Here is a 25,045-nt window from a genome sequence, read left to right on the forward strand (position 1 = left end):
ACCGGTACACAATCGTGCCCTCAGCTCCGTGGCCCAGCACGTCCTTGGGACAGAATGAGATCTTCCCAACAATCACCATGCTGGTTTCCTCATCTGGGACAAAACAGGAAGAAGTTGTTTTAAGCAAACCTAACCTGAAACACCTTGAGGCCAGAACGGTAGCAGCGTCCTGAGCTCAGGTTCAGAGATGGGATCTCACAGGCTCTAGGTTCCCAGCCCCCCGGTAACAAGCGCCCGCAGGGCATCGACACCCAGGGCTGCCACCTCCCCCGCCTCCTGCCCTCTGTTCCTGCCTTTACATTATTGTCAGAAGACAGGGCTTCTCCACAGACCCGCCTACGATTTGAGCCTGGAGCCTCCAGGCAGTGGATGTGCAATGAAGAGACCAGGGGTGGCCTGGTCTGGGGCTCAGGTCTCGTACACTAGCTCTGTACCCATCCCCTCAGAACATCGGCCCTGACAACCGGCCCGAACCCACTTCCCAGAGGGACCGGGATCAGCAGTCACACTTGGCCACGGACTGGCTGCAGGGACTCCCCCAAGCCAGATGCCCAGTGCACCTCTGGTCAGCAGCAACTGCCAGCCCTTATGGGGCAAGATGGCAGGAGGACAAGGTAGACCCCAAAAGGCCCCCCGAGTGGGAGAGGCCCGGATGGCATGCAAGCCTGGCCCCCAGGGGGAAAGGGACCTAGGTGAGAACACGGTGAGCCCTCAGAAACGACACTTCACAGTCCCACGGAGACTCCCCCGAAGAACATGCCTCTCGGGTTGTGTTCAAATGAAAGAGAAAACAGCACCAAAATGGCAACCCGCTTTACCTTCATCGTCCTGCTCCAGGAAGGGGCTGGCACCAGCCCTGGAGGCAGAGCCACTGGAGTGGAGCGAGTGGTTGGAGGCTCTGGGGGATGTGCTGGGGCTGCTGGTGCCCGAGCTCTCTGAGTACAGGCCGGACGAGTCCAGGAGCTCAGCATCCTGAGCCACGTCTCCAGGGGGATGGAAGGGCAGCTGCTGCTGTTGCAGGAGCTGGATTTTCTCTAGTTCCTTCTGGAACTGCTGGTGCTGGAGCTGCTGCTGCTGATGCATGCTCTGGGGAGAGAAACGCACATCCAGACACGTGCAGCCCGCTCCCCCGGGGACAGAGGGAGGCTGGAAGGGTGAGGCTCCCTGTGGCAGAGGAAGCAGGTACGCTGCCCAAGGGGTGGGGGTGGGAGGAGACCAGTGAGAAGGCACAGGAGGGGGGATAGGGTGGTTGGAAGACTCGAGTGCTTCTCGCCAGTTAGGAGTTCCCAGGACAGCCCACGCCCCCCGCTGGACGGGCCCGACAGGGGCGGGAGGGGGGACTGAGCTGTAGGTGGAGGCTGGGCCAGAAGAAGGGGGCTCCACTTAAGTCTAAAATCCTGGGACTTTCACGGAAGTCTGGGAGTGGTTGCAAAAATGAAACCAAAGAGGAAGAATGGTTATGCCACGTAGCTTGGAGCATGGTGGACACAGGCAGCTCCAGGCTTGCCGTCCACTACGGCTGTGCACTTGACAGAGGGGAGTGCACAGACAGCCACCGACCAGGCAGAGGAAGCAGCGGGGGCTCGGAACCTTGCTGCCATCTTCCCACGGCCACACAGCCAGAATGTGGCTGAAATGTGGCGCCTGGCCAAGGCCCCACTCCAGCCCCATCTCATCAAGCTGCCCTCCCCATACCCCACACTCTTCTCTCTGTTCTGAGAAATTCTTTGTCATAATTTGAAGCAGCAGTGAGCCATGATTGTACTGCCTGTGTGGGAAGGGGACCGAAGGGATGGGTCTGTAGCCAACACCCCCTGGGAGTTTTCTGGTTCTCGTGTACACCCCCCGACACACACACACTCTCTCTCTCTCTCTCTCTCTCTCTCTCTGAACTTGGGTTCAAATCCATCACCGGCTGACTAACCCTGGGAAAGTTATTTAACTTCCCAGAGCCCAGCTTCTTCATTTGTGGGCAGGGCACAGTAATAATGACCTCGCAGGACTGTGTGAGGTAAAATAAAAAACAGTGCACGTGGAGTGGACCCATCTGTACCAATGGAAGGGTCTGTCATCGCCATTCCTGCAGGGGACATGAGCTTCCTGGGCACTAGTATTCCCAGGTGATGACACTTCAATGCTCTGAGCAACTCGAATATGGAGTATTCTTCTACAAGGTTTTATCCAACCCACAACATATTCAACCATGTAAATTTAGCTCGCTCATTTCCAACTAGAAAGTGCAAGGGGGGCCGCCGTTTTCACTCGTGCCAGTGTCTCTAAGAGGCAGTTTGTAAGGGAGGAAAGTTAAGTGGATTTTCATCTATTATGACTATTCTCAAAAAGGGAAATAGTTAACTTTGGATGGCTCAGTCGGTTAAGCGTCCCAACTCTTGGTTTCGGCTCAGGTCACGATCTCACGGGTTCATGAGTTTGAACCCCACATCAGGCTCTGTGCGGACAGTGAGGAGCCTGCTTGGGATTCTTTCTCTCCTCCTCTCTCTCTCTGCTCCTCTCCTGCTCACGCTGTCTCTGTCTCTCTCAAAGATAAATAAATAAACTTTAAGAAGGACTTCCTTCTCTTAAAACAAAAATAAAAACAAACAAAAAACCCTAAAATGATCTGCAAGCAAGGTTTACAGATCAGCTTTTACAATGAGTTAACTCTAAGACATAGGTAAAAAAATTTCCTGAGAAGCTAGTGTCTCTTTGATTACAATGTTTCTGAAGAGAAGCACATACTTACTCTTAAATGTGAAAGGAAACATATCTGCTCGTTTGTCATGCACATCAGGTGACCAGCACAGTTCAAAAACATACAGGAAGGCAAAGGGAAGGGGCCGAGCTTTACCAAGGGGTAGGTGATGATGAAGGCCACCCAGCCGATGAGCAGGAAGGTGCTCAGGATGATGGTGGCTATGTCCTTCAGCACAGAGTCCACGGGGGCCTCGGGCTTAGCGGGGGCATGCTCGAACTTCTCCTCCACCTCCTGTGAAACGGCGGTGGGCGCATTTTCTGAAGTCTGCTCGACCAGGTTGATAACCTTGTGTGGGACAGAGGGACTATGTCACTGCAGAATTTGAGCCAGATACGAAATGGCCAAACAGTCAAGAGTAGTCATGACTATTTACCAGGAATGACCCCCACCGTAAAATGTGTTTTTTTTAAAGCTCATCAAAGATCACAAAGCCAAACAATCGCTGTCTTTATCAAAGTGACTGCCCTGAGAGGCCATGCTTTATTGTAGCGATTGTATCAGTACTGAGGAAGAGTTCTAACAGCAGTACTTTGGGAAATGGCTTCAGATCCCATATTCTTTTGAAAAGCCTGACTGAAGGCAGAGACCTCCTCCTTTGATGGTAGATTTGGTAACTGGGAAAACTCTGAAATCATCTGTAACAAAGTCTGGTAAAAATGTTGGCGGTCATTAATACCATGTCACATTAAAAAGGTGGCTCAGTGGATTAAGCGTCAGACTCTTGATTTTGGCTCAAGTCATGACCTCAGTTTGTGGGATCGAGCCCAGTGTCAGACTCCACACTGACGGTGCAGAGCCTGCTTGGTATTCTCTCTCACCCCGACTCTCTGCCCCTCTTCCACTCGTGTGCACACATGTGCCCTTTCTCTCAAAATAAATAAATAAATTTAAAAAATAAAAAGGAAAACAATGTGTGTGCTCACACACGCGGCTGAAGAGTAATGAAGCAGCTTGCTTCTGTGGCTTATAAACTTTCGGTGCAACTCCAAAAACAAAATCATTTTCTCGAGTATTCCACTCTGTTTCAAAGTTTCAGAAAAACATCAGAATCTTTTGTTAAAAAAACTTTTACTTGGGAAGCCCAGAATGAAATCAGATAAAAGTGGACCTTCCGTCTGAACTTCTTGGAGGCTCTAGGACTTCAAGAACAGTTTATAGAACACGTCGATTCATTCTCGAACATCCAGGGTTCCAGGAGTGCCATTACTGCTTGTCCAATGAAGTGACTGCACGGCCTCTGGGCAAGTGCAGAGGGTTTGGCATCCCCCCCAACACCGACCCCACGCACCCACCTCTCCCGTCCCAATTCCTGCCTAGGGCTCTCTCCCAGCAGCTGCCCCACCCCTACAGTGCATGGGACTGGGTGGGACGGCTGGTGTGGAGCCGGCAGCTCAGGAATGTCTGCTGAGCACGTGACCAGGAGCAACCCTCCTTTGGTTAGATTCTGTTCAAACGCGTTTGTTAAAGAAGGTGCCTTACTGCCATATCAATGTACTTCAGAGTATTTTAATGGAGTTTTAGAAAACTCTGTTCAAGTTTGGATGATTATTAAAATCCTAACTGTGGCTACCTCTGGGTGTTACATTAAGGGTACTGTCCTCTTTCTTCTCTATACTTTTATTTTCTAAGCGTTCCAGGATGGATAGGAGTCACTTTGATAAGATCAAAATCAGATGGAGACTTTAGGGCACCAATGCTTTCCAAAATCACTGTCCTAGGACTCCATGTATTTTCCCAACTGGCTACCTCTAGAGTAACAGGCAACTCAAGATATCTTGCTCTAGAATCTTCAACAGGCACATGCTTTTCCTTCCTTTCTCTCTGGATAAAATCTGGACCCCTACAGTGAACTTGCCGTGATCGTGGTCCCCCCGCAAGCCAGCCCCTCTCGTCTTCCTTGGACCTTGTCCCTTCTCAGGCCCCTTCTCGGGCCTGGGGTCTCCATGGCAAGGATGCCAAGACTCGTCAAGTCCAAATGGACCTTCGGACCCGCCCCCACCTCACTGGCCATGCTGGACCCCTGCCTGCAGAGCCACCCTCCTGCCTTCTCCACCTGCTCTGTGCCACCTACGGGCATAGCAGTGGTCTCCCAGCCCCCTGGCTTCTGACTGGGACACCAGCAGATGGGCCAGAGGGAGGAGAATGAGGTCCAGTTCCGTGGGGTTGCTGAACATGTCAACTGAACCTCTAGGCTCCTGGCCTGGGGCCCTTTCCACTCCCTCCCCCCAACTTCGGGCTAAAGGATGCTAAGAGAAGCCCTGGGACTGTCCACATCTGTGTGAACAATCTCTTCATTACACTGCCCTCCGATCGTCCTAATCTGAGTGGCCACTGGTGTCCAGCTGAGACCCTGACTGGCACCCTGCCTCCCCAGGGCTGCAGGAGGGCAGCCCAGGTCAGAGGCTCATGGCAGCTACCGCTTGGGTGGGCCTCCCCACTGCCCAAAGCTCCATCCCGTGGGCACCCTGGGTCCCCACCAGACCGAGCAGCCACGCAGGCTGCTTCCAAAGGGCCACTCTTGGCTTCGTGAAGCTTCAGGTCTCCCACGTCCTCTTTTCATCAACCCTTTGCTCCACTGCCACGTGCCAGAGAACCTTGGTAACATGGTTCCTCTGTAGGACACGGCCCCACTTCTCACGACTCCCCCCCGGTGGCTTCGGAGTAGGTATCGGCCCCAGAGGTGCCCAGGCAAGGTCAGTCCCACCTCCAGGCCCTCATCTCTGCTGCTCTCTTCCCTCCAGTGCCCTCTGCCTCTCTCCCACCGAGCCAGACCCCCCCGCCCCCATCCCTCCACCCTTCTTACAGCTGTCACTAAGCCCTTAGCACCAACCCCCCAGCAGTCTGTCATGGGGTGATGCGTGCTACGGATTCCCGAGCATCCCTCTCCCCTCCCGAGTTCACCGTAAGCTCTAAAGCCAAGGGCAAATGCCTTAGCCCCCAACACCTCACATGAGGAGCCAGGAACTAACTGTTTACGCCCCCACTCACTTCCTCAAAGCTCTTCTTCTCTGAATCGGCAGGAATCACATTTTCTCGATGTTTGGGCAGATTATTGGGGAATCTCTCCAGCATCTTGGTAGACGCAGACAGGGGGGTTTCATGGTGTCCTATGAGAGGAAACAAGCCTTCCATGAGAGCAGCCCCCCCACACGGTGAAAGCCCCCCACGCTAAGCTTAGCCTACAGTGGCTCCCCGCTGAGGGGCCCACAGCGCAAACACCCACATTTGTAAAGTGAGAGAAAACGACAGGCAATTACCAGAAAAATCTCATCGAGACAGAAGTTTGATTACCCGGTGGCACGTATACAGTATTCTGAATTTCATAATGAGGGACAAAGAAGTGTCCTTGTCATGAGAAGAATCAGGACCTTCGAGACGTGTTCAGAGTAAGACTTGTGTGGGTAATTCCTACTTTAGGCTGTATGCTGCCCAAGCATCATGAAGCTTCATTAAAAATTCACGCAGTTCTCCCCAGTTACCTTGTAATATCCCTCTACTAAGCGTCTCACGTTCCCCCCTTGATATTTAAATTGCTCAGGCGGAGTTCTATTCCGATGATCTGCATGCATACTTCCATCCTGGGAAGTGGTGAATTATGCATAAAAGAGAAACACGATGGATTTGCTGGGGAGCAGAGGGTCACGGCTCTCTCAGCGCCCACTCCCTGTTCTCCACACTATCTAGTACATGTTACACACTGAATGAGCGCCTACTGTGTGCATTTCACTGTAAGAGAGACAAAGTTGAATATAAAATAAGCAACTGGGACTTGATCTGGCGGGAAAGTCTGTTTAGCTCTAACATTAAATGACTCCTGTACTAACTACCCAGAAGAACCAGTTCACTCTCACGCTGGGCTGTCAGCCCCCTGACATACTTTCTTTTTTGTTCTTTCACTGTGATTTGGGTCTCACCCTATGGATCCCTCCACTGTTCTCTCAAACCTATCAAAGATTTTATGATCTGTATTTCCAAGACAAAAATAAGCAAGAACTAGTCCAAGCTGTGTACATTCCTTGATCTGGAAAAAACCTTTATCTTTAGGTCAGTTCTCTATCTACAAGAGAAGACTGCTCTTTAAGGGAAACCTTGTTTTGTTTTAAACCATCGCCAGGTGAGGACCGTGAGACATGCTTTGCCGTGAAGCAGGGTGTCCTCAGGTGGGGTCCACCTACCTCAGCCCTGAGATCAGACTTACTGATGGGGCCCGGGGGTCTGAATGTGAATTTCTCCCGGTGCCTCTGAGGTTCACTAATGAGAAACCTTTGCTCTAGGGGAAAGCAGGGTGCCTTCCATGTGCCGCCTTGTGCTGCGGGGGCCTCCCCCAACCCTGCAACTCCCCCCACAACAGACCACTGCAGCCCTGATTAGCCCGCAGCCCGCTTCCTCCAGGGCTACTTCTCCTGAACAGGTTTCTCCCGAATCTGGGCCTTTAGGAATCTCATTCTGCACACTCCGAACCAGCGGCTCCACAAGGCCAATCATGAGATCCTCAAACGTGTACAAACAGTACCTGGTCTTAGTGATTTATCTGTCCCCATCACCATGTCTGGGCTCCAGAGCAAAAAGCACAGGCCCTGCCCCAGACCTACTGAATTGGGATCTGCAGGGGTCACACGTGTTTCTGTGACAGAGCCCCCAGGAGAAGCCAAGGGCAGTCCGGGTTAGGGCCACTGCTTGGGGGAAACCCTAAGGCTGTGCCACTCAAGGTGAATGGACTCAATTTATTTTCCAGACCAGTGGGAAAGAGGGACGATCCTTAATGTCTTCCACAAACACCAAATCAAAGGACAAGGCTGGACGTAAAAGAGCGCATGTTATTGTACCTGTGGCCCTGAGTCTATGCAGAGATGGTCAAGTCGTTCCACTGCCTTATTTAAAAATGACTGGCTCTGGAGCTCCTCAAGGGGACTTCAGAGGTGTGAGAGGATCCCCTAATTACTTCTTTATACTTTGTTGAGTTTCTCAGTTGTCTTACTTGGACAACCTTTACATCTTAAAAGGATATCTTTCTGCGGCGCCTGGGTGGCTCAGTTAAGCGTCTGACTTCAGCTCGGGTCATGATCTCACAGTTTGTGGGTTCGAGCCCTGCATCGGGCTCTGTGTTGACAGCTCAGAGCCTGGAGCCTGCTTCGGATTCTGTGTCTCCCTCTCTCTCTGCCCCTCCCCCACTCATGTTCCGTCTCTCTCTCAAAAATAAACATTAAAAAAAATTTTTTTTTTTTAAAAAGGGTATCTTTTTGCAACCTAGCCATGAAGACTTTCTCCCCATGTTTTTTATACTCTTACATACACATTTCCTTAGTTTCCAACAGTTTGTTCACTTCGTGACCACTGGTGGGCAATTTATGTATCCCTTAACTGGTACATAAAACTAAGTGACCTTGTGATTTTAATAGCCTCCACTCATCAGCTATTTTTTTTCTTCACCTGGGTCCACTCACACATGCTCTTGAAACTACTTTTGTTCAAAAAAAAGGTAGAATTACTTTGTTATCTCCTTTGCCCATTATTCTGTAAAAATAACCAGAAGAAAGTGGCTACAGGGAGTCAGGAAGAACAAAGAACAGGACCGGGACAACCACGAAGGAAGCGATCGGGACTCCAGGACGCTCAGGCTCCTGTCTGCAACACCCAGTTACACACCCCCGTCCGGATGCCGCTGCGGGACAGATCCTGCGGCCTCCTGGGCCCACACGCCTCCACGCCACTCTATGTGCCTTCCCTGTGCCTCTGGCACTGCCCTCTCTCTCCTCCATTCCAGTCAGCTGCTAGTAGGGGGGCGGGGGAGAGAAAGGGGTAGTGGGGGTGGGTGGGGGGACCTCATCAACCCGTGTGCTCTGGCACCCCCTGCCTCCTCTCTCCTCCCACAAGGCTACATCCTCACCTCTCACCACCTCTGGGGCTGACAGTCAGCAGATTTGGGGGAGACAGGGCACAGGAAGGCAAATCAGATTCAAGAAAACGCTGTCCTGCTCTAATTGCTTGGGACACTTGCCAGAGACACAGCTCCTCTCACATGACTGCCTTCATCTGTCACACTCACTGCCTTCGGGTGTCATCTCAACTTATCTCTGTGGCTCACAGGACCCCCAATTCAACCCAAGGGCCGTTAGCAAGGACAGCAACAAATGGAAGAGAAAGGAAAAGGGACCACCTCCCCACCCCCATCCCCACCCCCCCACACACACCAGGGACTTGTGCTGTGGCTCCCTGACTCAAGTCTAGCCTTGAACCAGACTCCTCACCCCACCCAATCCTTCCCGGGTCTCCAACCCTCTCCTCCCCCAGCCCTGGCTCCCACACCAACCCCAAGGGAATTCTTCCATAGGAGCCGCCCTGGTTCCCCATAAGTGGAAATACCAAGAGTGTCTACCTCACAAGGGGCCGCTGTGAGAAATAAGGAGACGGGTTCTAAAGTGCTTACTGCCAATGCCCGACACGGAAGACGTTCAGCGTGCCAGATAACTGCACGAATTTTATGTTAGTCGGTACTTGAGTTCTGTAACATTAAGCAATTTTTGAGAAGTGACTTGGTAACACAGCTACTCTATTTATTTTCCTTGGGGGTAAAACTGTTCCCAGGTCTGAAAAGACTAATTTGGACCTGAACTGAGCACAGCGCATTAACCACAGTAACTAGCACGGAGGGCTTTTGTCCACCAGGGGGCAGCACGCCATTGCCTGAGGAGCCGAGAGACCCACTCTTACCTATCAGAAGCCAGTAGTTCCTCAAGTAGTTGAGCTTGCTCTTCCCTTTGAGCCCAGGGTCAAACTTTAGGTCTGTGCTGGGCGTGATCACACACTCCCCTTTGTCCCCAATGGTGACCCCGTCAGTCTGGGGGCCTTCCAGCAAAGGAAGTGTGCTGCCCCGGGGCTGTGAAGACAGAACAGGAGTGAGGCCTGTGGCAGCCGTTGCGGACGAGCACCCAAGGGACGGCCACCCTCCAGGGAAGGGATTTCTGTGTGGGGCTGGTCCAGGACAGTCGGAACAAGACACAAAGGCCCTAAGACGGCAGAGGCCCCTCCTTCGACATGTGACAAGGCCGTGTTGACATCTTTATCACGGACGTCTTTTTTTTTTTTTTTTTTCAATGTTTATTTTTTGGAGAGACTGAGTGTGCGCGGGGGAGGGGCAGAGAGAGACGGAGACACAGAATCCGAAGCAGGCTCCAGGCTCTGAGCTGTCAGCACAGAGCCTGACACAGGGCTCCAACTCCCAAACCATGAGATCATGACCTGAGCCGAAGCCAGACGTTTAACTGACCGAGCTACTCAGGCGCCCTATATCGTGGCCATCTTTTTAAATTCTTAGGTCTGGGAACCAGGCAGAAGGCGTGTGGAATTCCCAGAGGCTCCTGTGAGGAGCAGAGGGAAGTGAAGGAGTCCGCAGGGTGACACTGACCAGGGTAGAACAAGTTCCAGCCAGGAGCCGGGTGCAGGCGCTGCCCTGCTCACAGGAGCGGCCGACAGTCTAACCGAGAAGACAAGAGATGCCGACCAGACAGCTCCAGTGCTGGAAGGACCCGACCAGCGGCCACGATCATCACGCCTCGAACGTGCAGAGACAGAGCAGTCTGGAGAGGCCGGCGAGGTCTGAGGAGACCTCGACGGGTCACAAAAGGTTGGGAAGGCTTCGGACAGGAGAAAGGAAAGGAGAGCGTTTGAAGCGCGAGGCGCCGCCTGAACAAAGGTGGAGAAAGGCGAACAGGAAACTTCTGGAAACGGGGAGAAGATGGACCATCCGACTCTCCCAGAGACGCCAGCAGTGTGGCCGAAGGGCCCTGCGTTGACTGGACTGAGGAAGGCGTGAACACCAGCCTGGGGACTCTAGACTTGAACATGAAAGCAAAGTGGCACGACCAGGGCTCTTGTCACGCATCTTTCCTCACAAAGTAGAATGCGGTACGGGCAGGGATTGTCTCTGAGGATTTGAGACCTGTGTCTTGATGCTTTACCCACAGCATGTCCACTTATAACTCAGAGTCATCTTTGCTAAATGGAACAGGAGCAGTTAGGAGGAGGCTGCATCTGTGAGCCCCCCAAAGTAGACTTACCACAACGGCGACCCCCTCGTGCACCATGGAGGGGGAGGCATACAGGCTGGTAGAGTATTTCCCGACATACAGGGTGGGCCTAGGAGACAAACAGACACACACATTCCACAGCCATTTAATTCCTGCATCCCGCAAGAGGGGCCTTTCTGGAGAGAAGTATCCCAGCCCCAAATGCCACTCAGAAGAATAACCAGATCAACCCCTAGCCTTCCGAGCGGTGGGGATGTAAAGGCCGAGCTACTGTCCTGGGAACCCGGACTGCAGGCCCCCGCTGTCACTCACTGCCTACAAACAAAGATGTGCACAAGTCACCTAAGTGCAAGCCTGGGTTTCCTCCTCTGCAAATGGCAGGGCCACACTACGGCATGCCCACGATGTCCGCAGAAAGAACCATGTGCGGTGATCATCCGGGAAGGACCGAATGTTTGCAACCGTCGCAAAGCCTCTAAGATAAGATGGTCCCGGCCACAGCACGCTCCAGCAACCAAGCTGCCATTCTCTCTCCAGATTCTCAAGGAGTCTAGAGGTTCTACAGAAGCCCTAAGAGACAGTCAACTGCTCTAATCAGGATGGCTAGAGCCAAGGGATACACGGAAAGTTCCAACCGGGTAAGACTTCCATTCCCCGGGGTGAGTGGGCTTGGGCTTTGGCTGTGGTGTCGGCATGAAGATGTCGGGGTGGCACCTCCAGACCCTTCTGGTTTCTGTCAACAGCCACTTTGGGGTTGGTCGTCCACTGAATTCTTGAAACTTCTCTCAACAAATATTTTACGTTTCAAAGGTGTACAACTCAGAGAACACTTTCCAGTCCCCTTTGCTCTTTTCTGCAGCTCTGTAAGGTGGGGACTGGGAGGCAGTGAGTCCAAGGGACCTTGTTTCAGGTTGTTAACAGGCAGGGATGGCGAACACAAGCCTGGGGCGTCTTAGATGTACACACTGTAACACTCTTCCCGATTTTTACAATGTTTCAATAACAGCAAAAATCCAGAAACCACAGTTAAAAAACAAATACACCTCCCGTGTTCGCGCCAGCTGAGACATATCCAAATTGTACTGTAGCTATATACTGGCAGTGTCTTTCTTATCCCTGCTCATGATTTTAATTTATTTAATATTCAAAAGTTCTGAAGCATCAAGGGATGCCCCGGTTCTTATACGTATTATGAGCTTTCTGAGTAAGCCCGTCTTGGCTCTTTATACACCCCACGGCTTCAGAGATGTGTGCCTCGAGCCCTGGCACGCTACGCTACAGCAGGACTGGGACGCCTGGGTCGCAGCTGCCCTCTTCTGCCCCCGAGTTAACCCAGACTCACGTCAGCTTGCTCTTGGCCTCCGTCTCCTTGGGGAACGGGTACTTCCACTTGGTGATGCGGCCCACCTCCCCAGACATGAAGGTCAGATAGCGCAGCGTCTCCACTGCGACGTTGATGTGCATCACCTTCCGCAGACCCTCCCGCTGCCAGACATAAAAGGCCACCACAGGGGAAGCGTAGTTTTGGATCCACAGGACGTCGCCAGATTCACTGTCCACGGTCACCACCAGCCCATCGCCGTTGGACACAAAGTGGGACATCTCTGTACAGATCAAATAAACAAAGCATGCGGTCTCACCCCACCTTGTGACCACATCCTCTCTCTCTCCTGGCAAGTGGCAGTCACTCAGCTAGAGGAAACAAGACTTCTGGAGTATTCTCAGATATCCTCCCGACAATTTCGCTGGTTTCCAATGAACCCGTGTAGGCTCTATGACACGATGCAGACAGTGAGAGCTGCCTGCTCTAAACATAAAAGAGGATCACTCCCTGGAAGGCTATTTACTTGGGGGAGATTCTTCAGCACTCTGTTCAATTAGTGAGAGTAAATATGGAGGAGAAAAGAGCCAGAGGAGGGGCCTATGGTTCTGATATTGTAGAGCAATCATTTTGAACGGACTGATCAGGCTGAAAGTCAAAGCTGACCACCGACACTGCCCACGTCTGCCCACAGAGGAGATTTCTGGCAGACTTTCAGGTATCGGTGTTCAGATGGCAAAACCTTTTTTTAGCGTCCACTTGAGCTGGGGGAGTGTTTGCGAGAGAAACGGGGTGGGCTGTCGATGTCACAGCTGACGCTTAATTCTGCCTCCCATGGGCTTCTGGTGCATTCCTTCTGTGACACGGAGGGACTCACCAAAGCACACCCCTCCCTCCTCTCAGGCTAAACTCCCCACCTGTTTCACTGAGGTTTCCCTCCACACTTCTCACCCCGGCCCCGGCCTTCAACACTGTCAAATTATTTACCAGAAGCCCAGAAGCTGGCGATCGAGAGTGCCTTAAGAGAAAACCCAGCGTCCAGGAGAGACTGCTTCCTCATGGGTCACAAATACCCAGCCAACCTCGCACAGCCGCCAGGGAGCACTTACTGTAGTCCCCGTCGTCCTCCGGCAGTGAGGCCGCGTAGTCGAAGTAGGTGGCATTCCACCGGAGCTCGCGGGTTTTGGTGTCGTACATGGTGATTGTATACTCTGGAGAACACACACCAGCCTGTTACCTGGAGGGGCCACGGCTCCCGCTGAGGTGCTGCCCGTATCTAAACTACAGCAGACAAGGGGCGCCTGGGTGGCTCAGTCGGTTAAGTGCTCGACTCCTGGTTTCAGCTCAGGTCTCGATCTCACGGTTTCGTGAGATCGAGCTCCATGTAGGGCTCCATGCTGGTTGGGATTCTCTCTCCCACCCTCTCTCAAAATACATAAATACGCTTTAAGGTAAATAAATTACTACAGACACATCCTCTCTAAATTGTGTGTAAAATGTCCAGGCCATCCATGTAGAAAGAGAAAGGCCACGTAGATGAGAACTGAAGTCCCAGACACGAGTGAACCCGGCCGATGGCATGTGGGGCGGGAATAAGCCAGTCACACTGCATGCACCCTTGAACTCATGACTCACCGAATCAATATCATGGTGGTGTTGGTGTTTTGTTTTCTTTTTTTAATTGTACATCACTTTTTTTTTTTTTTTTATCATGGTTTTTTTTTTTTAACCACCTGTTATGGGGTACTTTGTTATACAGCAATAGATAGCTGATCCTAGAGAAGGGTACCTAGAAGTGGGGTAGGGCCATAACAAAAAAAACGAAGCATGTAGCATTGACCGGGACAAGGTGGCAGCTGGAGGCTGGCAGGTCACCGTGGAGACTGAAAGAGCAGTAAGGAAATGCTACCGGAAGCTGCAAAGGGATGGCCCAGGTTACACAGTGGTCACACTATTAGGAAGACCAGTGCTTGCAGTCACTTGGAAAAGTGCAAGAAAGCACCTTGGGAACTTTGTGGATCTGGTGGAGGTAACCCGACCCCCGGGCACCCCGAGTAGTTTCTTGAATATAATGCAGGACAGAGAAGCTGAAGAAGAAACCATTCAGTTTTCAAGTGAATACAGAGAAAATACAGAGGGTTCAGAACCGATGCCCCAGCTGAGCTGGAAAAGATTTTCACTGCAAAAAAAGGCCTCAAGGTCAAGATCAAATCAGGGCAAAAATGTGCATACCTGGCGGAGAGGGACCCGCTACTGAACATCTTTAAAAATAGCACTGCTTCTTCTGGGAACTGCTTGGGAAATGTTTGAGCGAGGGAAACACAGCCAAGGCAGGCAGGGGACAAAAGGGGAAGTCAGTGGAGGCTTTGCAGGCTGCGGTGGTTTGGGCTAATCCCTCAGGCAATGGGGAGCCATTGTGGGGTCTTCTAAAGGGGAACAATGTGGAAAAATCCGCATTTGGAGAAAACAGATCTGGAGACCTTCTAGAGAATGAAGCCCCGGGCAAAGGCTACTTCAGGTTCTTTTTTGGAAAGAGGCAGCTGGTAGGTAATAAAAGGTTCCTTCTTACCTGTTCGCCCGAGATACAGCAGAGAGGTTGATGGGCAGAGACTGTCTGCAAAGGCCGATGACAAAGTCTGCTGCTTCTCCCCGGTCAGAAGATCAATAACATACCAAATGTCCTGCTTTTTACCTGAAAGGTCACGAGGACACGCTGTGGTTTACGCTCATCCAATATGAGAAAAAAATGTATCTCTGCCAAAACGTTCTCTGTGCCGAGAGGCCTGAAGTGCTTGTGATGTTGAAGACATTCCCGTGATGCTCCAAGGGTGACAAGGTAAGTGGAAATGAGATAATAAAACTTGTTGAGCCGCTGGGTCTTATAATAACTTAATAACCTAATGATGGTTTAAAAATTTCTTCAAACCTACTAACCTAATAACTCATAGATTTTACTGCTTTGATTAGTGGCCTTAAATATAAAAAGGCCTCGGGGCGGGGGGGGGGGGGGGGGGCGCTGGGTGGCTCAATCGGTTAAGCATCCGAGTCTTGACTTTTGGCTCTGGTTCATGAGATCCGGCTGCGTGCGGACAGCACGGGGCGTGCTTGGGATTTTCTCTCTCTCCCTCTCTCTCTGCTCTTCCCCCGCTCGCTCTCCCTCTCAAAATAAATAAACTTAAAAAATATATATGAAAAGCCTGGCCTATAAAGGACAATCCTTTTCCCATAGACTAGGATCTATATATAGAAAGGGACCCAAGGGTTCATCTCTCTGGTAACCATTATTCATAGATCTCCGCATCCCTACTAACGAGCCCACATGTTAAGAGGATCTACCGTCACTGTTTATCTCTCTCATTAGCTGATACCTCTGACCGGGCAGTAGTCGGTTGCAACCTGGTGCTAATGAGGCCGAACTTTTCTCAGCCCCTGACGCCAGCCAGCAAGTTATTTGCCAGCCACACACTACACCCTACTCCTCGGTCAGCTGATTAAAAGGTATGAACAGGCAGACAGCACAGCCAAACAACACTCCTGGGGAATCTCAAAGCATATGCATCTACGATCTACGGAACATACACCAGAACATCATCCCGGTGATAGTGAGCCCGTAGCGTGGGCCTCTCATCTGAAAGTCAACGCATTCACCGTAATGTGTGCATTTCCGTTTTGTAAGGCATGGCCTTACGTGGTCACTTGTATCTTCCTAACTTATTGGCCGAGGTTCCTCTTTCAAGGGAAACGTGGAAGCAGAGTACAGGGATGTCAGGAAGATCACAGGTCGTCAGAATTTGCTAAAGCTACACTTAGTTCTAACAGATGCAATGTATATGCCTAGTCTACATATGTGAAACTTGTCGATAACTTTCTGTTCTCAACAACAAAATCTTAATATGAAAAAGATCTGCAGATAGAGTGAAAACATCACCCAACAGCTGTGACCATGAGCCCTTTCCATCTGGCATGGCACCCTTACTTCAAGAACCATTACAGTCTGCGTAACTCAGTTACCTCTTTAATGATGGATGGGGCAACTGCCACAATTTTAAATATGTTTAATGAACCACTTAAGAGGGTACCACACGAAGATGATGGAAACACACTATCCTAAATGCATCATAAGGGATGAGCTGCTGGCAAAAGCTAGAAGACTAGACAGAAAACAGGGACACAGATGGTCAGATGGGCCCAGAGCGAGGCCCAGGGGAGAAAGAAAGCCTCTGTTGATCACTTCCTCTGAATTTCAAGGCTTGGGACTTCCTCTTTCTGAAGGTGTGCGAGAAAGCAACAGCTCCAGCGTCCCTGGCAAAAACTTAAAAATCCAGCCTGCACTTAATGCCCAGAAACACACATAAAGCTCCCGAGGCATGAATAGGCAATAAGAACTTTCAGTTCCTCAGAAGGAAAGCTGCTGTATAAATACAGGATATTATTACTACTATGATTTCAAGATAAACACAGCTCTCCTTTGTATTACAAATGCATTTTTATTGACATTTTGGCAGCAACATGGTAAAAGAAAAGAGGCGATCTGATGCTTTGAAAGAGGTGACCCCCATAGGTATGAAGGCAGCTTATCTAGCCAAGCTGTTAAGTGCTGTTTTATCCAATATTCTGATAGCAGGAAATACTAAGAAAGTCCTATAATTAATAGGCAGAACCTGGCTTCCCTTTCTTGGCTCAGAGTCTTGTGTTCACTTTAAATTTCATCCAATTGCTTCTGGGTATGTTGCAATCTTTAAATCACAGGGGTAAGTCAACACAGCAGCTAAAAAGCTTGTTAAATGAGTAACCATATTAATGTGTCAAGTCTGCTCGCAAGTGGGGGGAACCTTTCCTTAATTGGTCAGCTGATCCTGGCGTGAACAAGCACAACCAAGGCAAGAAAGACCTTTCCCAGAAGGGTTGGTGGGGACTGACTGCACACCTCTCTCTCAGACACACCATTGTCCCAGAACCTGGGACTCGTTTCCAAAGAGATCAAAGTTTCGGTGTTGAAAACAGGAACTCTTACCCATGTAGAGAATTCCATCTGAACTTCGGCATGGGGATGCCTGTACGAGCTCTGGGATGGTAAAGGGAAGTTTCTTTAAAAAAAAAAAAAAGGAAAGGAAAAAATAAGTTAACCAAGTCTTGTGCAATTATTATAATTTTACTGTAGTCTTTCTGTTACCCAATTCTGCGAAAAAGAGAGAAGCAGTGTTGATGGTAGATGGGAGTCTTCCTGACTGGAAACCCAAGAACAAGGGGGGCCTAGATGCCCTAGGCTTCCATATCCACTGTGGACAAGACTCCAGCCGCCGGGTCCCCTCCAGGAGCCCCTCAGAGTGTCTTGTCCAGAGCACTTCTGGGGAAGACACAAACCTTTGCTGAAAACACACAAATATGGAGAGTGACAGAATCTTTGAAATTTGGGGCGGGGGGGGGGGGGGAGGGGGGAGGAGTGGACAGAAAGAATTCTCTTGTCTTGGAAAACTGACCCAGAGCCAGCGAGGCTGAGTGGAATGACATGTTTTCAGAGTGTGTGCGAGCCAAGAGATTCATTCTGAAGAGAAGCGACCCCAGCACCCAGCTGAAGCTTGAAGGGAAAGGAGAAGTCAGCATTATGTGGGTGACCCAGGAGCTTGGGGTGGAAAAAGAAGTTCTGATGTTTGCTTCAGAAAATAATTCTCTACTGAAAAACACAGAAAATTAAGCCTTTTTCAGTATTAGAAAGAAATTATGGTAGGCGCCAGGAAAAGAAACTCAAAGGAATCCACATGTTTCAACTGCATTTCATCAGAAAACTGATTCTTCTGAGTCCACACAGCTGACATCTGAGGGGTTCTTCTGGTTAACATTCGTTTCAGTATACTTTATTTTTGGAACATTCTGTGTTCTTGAAACTATTCTATACATATGCCTGCTTCTACCACACTGTCATCTTTTTCTCCAAAAAAGAAAAAGATTTCTCTCTAGCTTTAACAAACAGAACTTTAAATAATCAATCGTTTGGATTTTCCCATTATCCCAACACTTAAATGAAGCCTTAGAAAAGGACAAATGCCAGAGAGAGGCTGTCGTGACTGACTGGATTTTTGTCAGGTGTTTTGGAGAATCAGAAAGTCATCGCAAGGCTTCCAGTCTGGAATCCTGTAGCGTCTGCTAAACAGCTCTACAGGACTCCCTGGCCCAAGGGGGAAACACACCCCTCGCTCCTGCTCCCGGAACACAGGAAGGTGTGAAGGGTGGTGGTCAAAGCATCCTTTGGAGGTTAGAGCTCAAGGCCGGTTCCAACACTTGAAGCTTTGGCCTTGGGCACATTCCTTCACTTCTGTGGGTGAGGTTTCCACATGTCTTATATGGGATAACACCTGTATCCCAGAGGGCTGCTGAAACAGGAGACAACTTCTACAGATAGTCCCACACAGGGTCTAGCAAAAAGTGCTTCGGAAACAGGCTCCGGAATGTGGAGAGAGATGTTCGAGGTGAGACACACACACACCTCTCCACAAGGCTTGCCCTCCTCCCATCTGTTCCAGTCACAGGCGTTCATAAAACAATGTCAGAATATGCCAATCAGAGTTCACAGCCACTTATAGTCTAGACCGCTGCTTCTCGGCCTTAGCTGCACGTCAGAGTCACTTGGAGGCTTTTGAAAAAATATTTCCTATCGAAGCAGAACATACAAACAGCACACTGAGTGCACAGCTCAGCTAAGTTTTGCAAAGTGAACCAGCCCATGTAACCAGCATCCACATGAAGCAGCAAAACATTTCCAGCGCTCCGAAAGCCCTCGCCTTCTCTTCCAATCATCCCCTCCCAGGGCCATCATTATCCTGACTTCAAAACAGCATAGGCTGGTTTTTCCTGTCTCTGAGCTTTACATAAATGAATCATTCAGCGTGTAGCCTTTCTGGTTTATCATCTTTTGTCCAACCTCCCGTTGGTGAGGTTTATCCATGCTCCTGGGTAGTGTCACAGGCCGTTGGTCCTCACTGGTGGAGACCATTGAAGGTGTATCACTATCCCATAATTTATTTATCCTGTCCACTATTGATGCTGTTTGGACAGTTTTCACTTTTTGGTTATTCTGCATCATGCTGTGGGACATCTGGTACCTGCCTTTGGGGAACATAGACACAGACACTTCTGTGGGTAAACGCTGACCCAGGAAGGATTAACTGGGTCATAAGGCTTTAGAGATTTTGCCAGTTTCCAAACCGGATATACCAAGTTGCACTTTCACCAGCAGCGTCCAAGAGTTCTATGAATCTTTTGTTGGAGTCATAGGTGTACTTCAAGTACATTGTGGCCTGCCTCTCTTAATGGTGTCTCTTAACAAAGAAAAATTCTTAATTGTAATATAGTCCAATATATCTATTTTTTTTTCCTTTCTCATTAGTGGGGGGGGGGGGGGTTCTGTTTTGTTTTGTTTATCTCATCCAAGAAATTTTTTCCTACTCTAAGGTCGTGCAGATGTTCCATTACTTTCTTTTTTTTTCTTAAAGTTTTGTTTTTACGTTTCACACTTAGACATGCAATCTCTCTGGAACGGAGTTCTGTATGTCTGGTGTGAGGCAAGAGCTCAGCTTCTTTTTCCACGTGGATATCCCAGGTGACTCACCACTTGCTGAAAGACCACCCTTCCCCACTGCACTGCAGCCACACCTCTGTCAGAAATCAGGTGCCCGTCTATGTGGGCCTGTTTCTAAATTCTCTTATCTAGGGAGCTTTTAAAAATTCCTGATGACCTAGATCAATTAAATGGAAGCTTTTGGGATTGGGACCCAGACTCAGTCTTTTTTTGTTTGGTTTAGAGCTCTCCAGGTTATTACAATGTGTACCTAAGGTTGAGAACCACTGGTCTAGATTCTCAGATAAAGTTGGGAATGGAACATCACCTGCCCCCCTACCTCGTAAAGGGATGTCTGCTCGGGTGGAGGTGGGCAGGGCTGCAAACTACCCTCCACCCCCAATTTGAAATCACTAGTCGGAGTAAGCCCTGCTGTTAAAGGGAGTATCGTACCCCTCTAGCGTGTTGGCTGGGCCTTGAGAACCTGCTGGTCTAGATCAATGCTGCTGAATTCTGGCTGCCAGTTAAAAGCTCATTTAGGGAGCTGTAAAAAAGATATTGATGCCCAGGTCTCACTGCAGACCTCCTGAATTAGGATCTCCGGGAATTTTTTTTAAGCTCTCAGGTGATCTCGGTGTGCGACAGTTGAGGACCACTGGTCTGGAACCTCTGAAGAACACAAAGAAGCTAAATGCACTCACCGTCAGGCCTTCATTATTCTTGCCCCCAAGTGTATACAGGCTGCCATCATTGGGATCTGGGAGGAAGGCAGGCCTAGAGATTAAGCAATGAGTATCAATAATAAATTACAGCCCAGGGCACAAAACAAAATATCAAAGCCATGCAAAGCCATGATTGGGAGAAGGGGGAGGATGTGTGCGTATAAGACAATTCCACCCACGGCTCTTTCACTTTTAGCCACAAATAAAATATCCCTATGGTGACAGGCTATGTTTGAGCAGAAAAAAGCAACCTGCAAAAAAAAAAAAAAAAAGCGAAAAACCACAGAAGAGTAAACTGTCTTTTGGTCAAAGCATCCTGGATGATGATAAATAAGTGAAAAGGACCCAGTAAGTCTGCTTTCCAGTTTCCAAGTCAATTGTGTACAGAACTTTAATAATCAATATTTAATAGCATGGAACAGTACATAAACAGGTAGGACAAATCTACCTTCAGTGTTCAACAAACATTTATTTTTAAACTGGAGGCAATAAAAGCAGACTCTGAAAGCCTGACATCGGACAGGACCTGCCAAGGAGATGGATGGTGTCCAGTACATGGCTCCTCACGAAGCAGATACAACGTGGTCTTTGGTCACGTTAAGCTTCTGAAGTCTGCGCTCTGACTAGTCACTCAGAAACCTGTTGCTGAATCTTTTCTGTACTTAGGATGTCCCATCATGTGAGATCCTGCTGGGGCCATAACGCACAAGCAGGTCACGTCCATGTTTCCCCTCCATGGTGCGACACAGTGAAGAGGGAGAGATCTAAACCCTCTGGCAGGACTTTGGCAGCTTAAGCTCAAAACTCAACTTGACTTTCATCAGACTTTTTAATATCCCTGCCTCTGCCACCCACCCCAGCAGCTGACCACCCTTTCCTGATCATAGAACCTGTAAGACTTCCTGTCTCCAGCACTCTCATTATACTTTACCTTTATGCACATAATGTACTCCCAACAGCTAGCTTCCTAAATATTAATTGACTAGTTTAGAAAATGAATTAAAGGGAAGTGCTTAAGCAAATCAGAAGACTTACTCTTCCACATGCGTTGGAACCTGCAGAACCGGATCTGTGCAAAAGAACAACAAAGGCATCGTCAGACAGACTTTAAAATATCGGGATTCCGAGAGAGCCCCCAGGACTCACTCACGAGTGACACCAATAACTTAAATTTACCTACATGAGATAATGCACGTGAAGGTACTTTAGGAAACACACACCCAAAGACACAGACGTAGGCTCTTATGATGGTCTCCGAGGCTGGATAGAGAACAGAGTAGAAGAAAACTGCTGTCAAGGAACATACACACAGGGGCAGCTGGGTGGCTCAGTTGGTTAAGCACCGGACTCTTGATTTCAGCTTAAGGTCATGATCTTGCACAGTCTTGAGACCGAGCCCCACGTCAGACTCCACACTCAGTGTGGAGCCTGTTAGGGATTTCCTCCTCTCTCTCCCTCTCCCTCTGCCCCTCCTCTGCTCCTGCTAGCTCTCTAAACAAACAAACAAACAAACAAACATTAAAAAAAAAAGGGGGGGTGGTGCCTGAGTGGCTCAGTTGGTTAAAGTCCAATTTCAGCTCAGGTCCTGATCTCATGGTTTGTGATTTCGAGCTCCATGTCTGGCTCTGTGCTGACAGCTCAGAGCCCGGAGCCTGCTTTGGACTCTGGATCTTCCTTTCTCTCTGCCCCTCCCCCATTCACACTCTGTCTTCCTCTCTCTCAAAAATAAACATTAAAAAAAAATTTTTTTAAAAGAAATGTGCACATAACTTGGGGGATGGACATTGAAGGAAGAACCAGTCACAACCCATGGTGGACAATGGGTCACACGTCACTATCTGACATATCAAGGACTTTTAAAACCTAAATGATCACCCTGTCAGATATCTGGCGTGGTACTAGGTACTCCCATTAGGAAAATCAAAACGATGACTTAAGAATAAACTTTCCTGTTGATGAGAATTTTGTTGAATGGTAAATGAATGCCCCTTTGGGGCAGCAACAGGGCAATCTTAGAGCCTCCAAGGGCTTGTTTCCCTTGATTCCCTTTGATCCATTTCTATAAAATCTAGTTTGAAAGCAACACAAAATAGGAGGCACCTGGTGGCTCAGTCAGTTGAGCATCCGACTCTTGATTTCTGCTCAGTTAAGGACTGGCCACTTGGCAGAAAATCAAAGCTTCTAGAAGGCCTTATAAAATTTTTTAAAAAAGGTACAAATCTTTATATTATGATGTTCAAGAGAAAAGATAACATTACACATAGAGTATTAATGCAACTGGGGAGAAAATCTTCAATGCACAGAAAAAAACAGAAAGGCAGAAAATGCTAATTGTGAATTATATTTGTTGGAAGTATACATGACCCCCTCTTTTTTTTTTTTATTTCCCAAAACTTGTATAACAACAGGCAGTACTTTTTACACTGGAAAAAAAAGGGTTTTCCCAAAGTCAATTTTCTATCTGCAGTAGTCAAAAACAGCATTATCTCTCTCTCTCCTGATTCTCCCAGGCACGAATCAAGAGGACGCTCCTGGTTCCCTGGGGTCAATGGCGGCATGAGAACACAGTGACACGACCAGGGCTAAAGTCCACAGGCATGAGGCAGCTCAGTCGTGAGGGGGTTCCCAGCAACCAAAGCCCCACGGGCTACACAGACCCACCGTCCGCCACTTCAAAGCTGGGGGTAAGGAGGGCTAATATTGGGACAGGACTTTTGGATACAGGGTTCCGGGCTCCACTGGCTGTGCATGTGGTGACAGACGGCTGCCTGACTCCCCCAGTCACCTGGGACTCTCAGATGAAGAAAACGCTTTCAAGCCTTATCATCTGTTGACTCTGCTTTACAAGCCCAGCTCTGACATGAAAGCATACGGTGTTCACAGTGACAGAAGCCACACAGACCGCACAGAACATGTGGTCTGTGGGCGGCAAACAAACAATTCATTAAACCAAAAACATTTTAGGAAACAGGAGGAACTTTCAGTTAGTAAGCCTGCGTTTATCGTTCCCATTAATCACTTCTCGGTACAAACAGACTGATGCAAGAGACAGGAAATACGGACACGCGGCGTTCACCCCACCGAAAAAAGTCAAGGTGCAATTATAACCCGCTACTTCTACACAGCCCTGGCGCCACACAAGCCAGGAAAAGCAGGAATGCCACATTCCAAAGAAAACACGGCAGTCGGGAGGCATCTTTGTTGTCCGTTTCAGCTGCTTCAAGGCGTCACAGACACACACACAGAGGAAGAGGAGACACTGCCAGATTCTAGCACTTTCACCAGAAATGAGACACGGAGACTGACAGGATTTCGAGTCCTGTTCGCAGGCTTATCTTTGCCGTACGGGCACCGGCTCACTCTCAGGGTCTTGCCTTCAGCTGCGGATTTTCCTGGTTTTCGAGAGGTCGTCCACGGGTCACCTGACACTGAGGCCTCAAGTCCCCAAACGTGTCCTGCACCAGACAGGTTCAGTGTCCAGTGAAGGCACAGGCCCTCGGCGGGAGCTGACCAGTGGGACAGCTACGCGGCTGTTGAGGATCTGTGCTTTCTCTGGGCTTAAGAGGAGAGGAAGGTCGGCTTAGCATTCCCACCCACTCGGTAAAATAAGGTCCCTGGAAGGAACATGCGTGGAGTCGTAGGCCAGGTAACAGCACCACCATTAATTAATTACATCAGCTCTGACAGGCGAGCAAGCGCTGCTTGGCTTCTGAGGGACGGCAGTGACCTAGGCCCTAGGGTTTTTGTTTGTTTGTTTGTTTTTAACGTTTATTTTTTTTTGGGACAGAGAGAGACAGAGCATGAACGGGGGAGGGGCAGAGAGAGAGGGAGACAGAGAATCGGAAGCAGGCTCCAGGCTCTGAGCCGTCAGCCCAGAGCCCGACGCGGGGCTCGAACTCGCGGACCGCGAGATCGTGACCTGAGCTGAAGTCGGACGCTTAACCGACTGAGCCACCCAGGCGCCCCATTTGTTTGTTTGTTTCTTGAAGAATCGCTTGAATCCGAGATTTGCTTTAAAATACTACAGAAAAAAAAAAAAACCCACATGAGGAGTGGGGAGGGCAGATAAAACAAAAACTGGCCGCCTGCTGGTAACTGTTACAGACGAATGTGGGACTGGTGGGGAGTCGCTTGGCTTCTACCGACGCTCGAAATTTCCCATAACGTGAAAGGTTAAAGATAAAAATATTTGGAAAGCCAGCAAAATAAAAGCGGCGTCATCTGAAAATGTGCAACGAAAGCCCAACGTGAAAAAGTGGTTGTTTTTGTTTAATAACGAGAATGTGTATCAGGCAAGATTCTTGCTTTAAAAAAAAAAAAAAAAGTAAACAAACAATTCAGCCATGTGAACAGAAACCTGGCCTAACTATAAGGCTATAAACAAACACTGCTCCAGAATAAACCGCTCTATCTATATGGAGACTGATAAGGATAAAAGCCATCTCATAAAGCTGTTTTACTTTCAGAAGGAAAAAAAAAGCAGGGGGTGGGGGTGGGAGAGGAGGTTACTTCACAAGCACGAAAACAGGTGTAACTCAAGGTAAAGGCAAGGATCTCAGAGGAGGAACTGACTTGGGCAGGAAGAAACCTCCTCACTGCTCCCCAGGGAACAAACGCTGGACGGGACCCGATTTCCTAGTGGCTCCAGCTCGAGCCCGAAACGGC

The 25,045-nt window shown here is 49.3% G+C and overlaps 1 protein-coding gene across 3 annotated transcripts in view; it reads right to left on the minus strand.

The window, feature by feature from the left end:
* Positions 1 to 25,045, minus strand: part of ERN1 (endoplasmic reticulum to nucleus signaling 1) — a 78,709-nt gene that overhangs the window by 12,224 nt on the left and 41,440 nt on the right. For 2 of the 3 annotated variants that reach the window (XM_078438296.2, XM_078438295.2), the window contains exons 3-14: positions 21,416 to 21,449; positions 20,360 to 20,432; positions 17,118 to 17,190; positions 14,673 to 14,795; positions 13,213 to 13,314; positions 12,125 to 12,386; positions 10,813 to 10,891; positions 9,467 to 9,632; positions 5,744 to 5,862; positions 2,849 to 3,040; positions 819 to 1,086; positions 3 to 93 (exon numbers count right to left, since the gene is read on the minus strand). In XM_078438296.2, the coding sequence (XP_078294422.1) occupies positions 3 to 93; positions 819 to 1,086; positions 2,849 to 3,040; positions 5,744 to 5,862; positions 9,467 to 9,632; positions 10,813 to 10,891; positions 12,125 to 12,386; positions 13,213 to 13,314; positions 14,673 to 14,795; positions 17,118 to 17,190; positions 20,360 to 20,432; positions 21,416 to 21,449 (1,582 nt within the window). Of the gene's footprint in view, positions 1 to 2; positions 94 to 818; positions 1,087 to 2,848; positions 3,041 to 5,743; positions 5,863 to 9,466; positions 9,633 to 10,812; positions 10,892 to 12,124; positions 12,387 to 13,212; positions 13,385 to 14,672; positions 14,796 to 17,117; positions 17,191 to 20,359; positions 20,433 to 21,415; positions 21,450 to 25,045 lie in introns of those variants that run through there. The other variant, XM_078438297.2, reaches the window with a different exon arrangement.

Source organism: Panthera onca, chromosome E1, assembly GCF_046562875.1.
Source record: "Panthera onca isolate mPanOnc1 chromosome E1, mPanOnc1 haplotype 2, whole genome shotgun sequence".
Lineage (NCBI taxonomy): Eukaryota > Metazoa > Chordata > Mammalia > Carnivora > Felidae > Panthera > Panthera onca.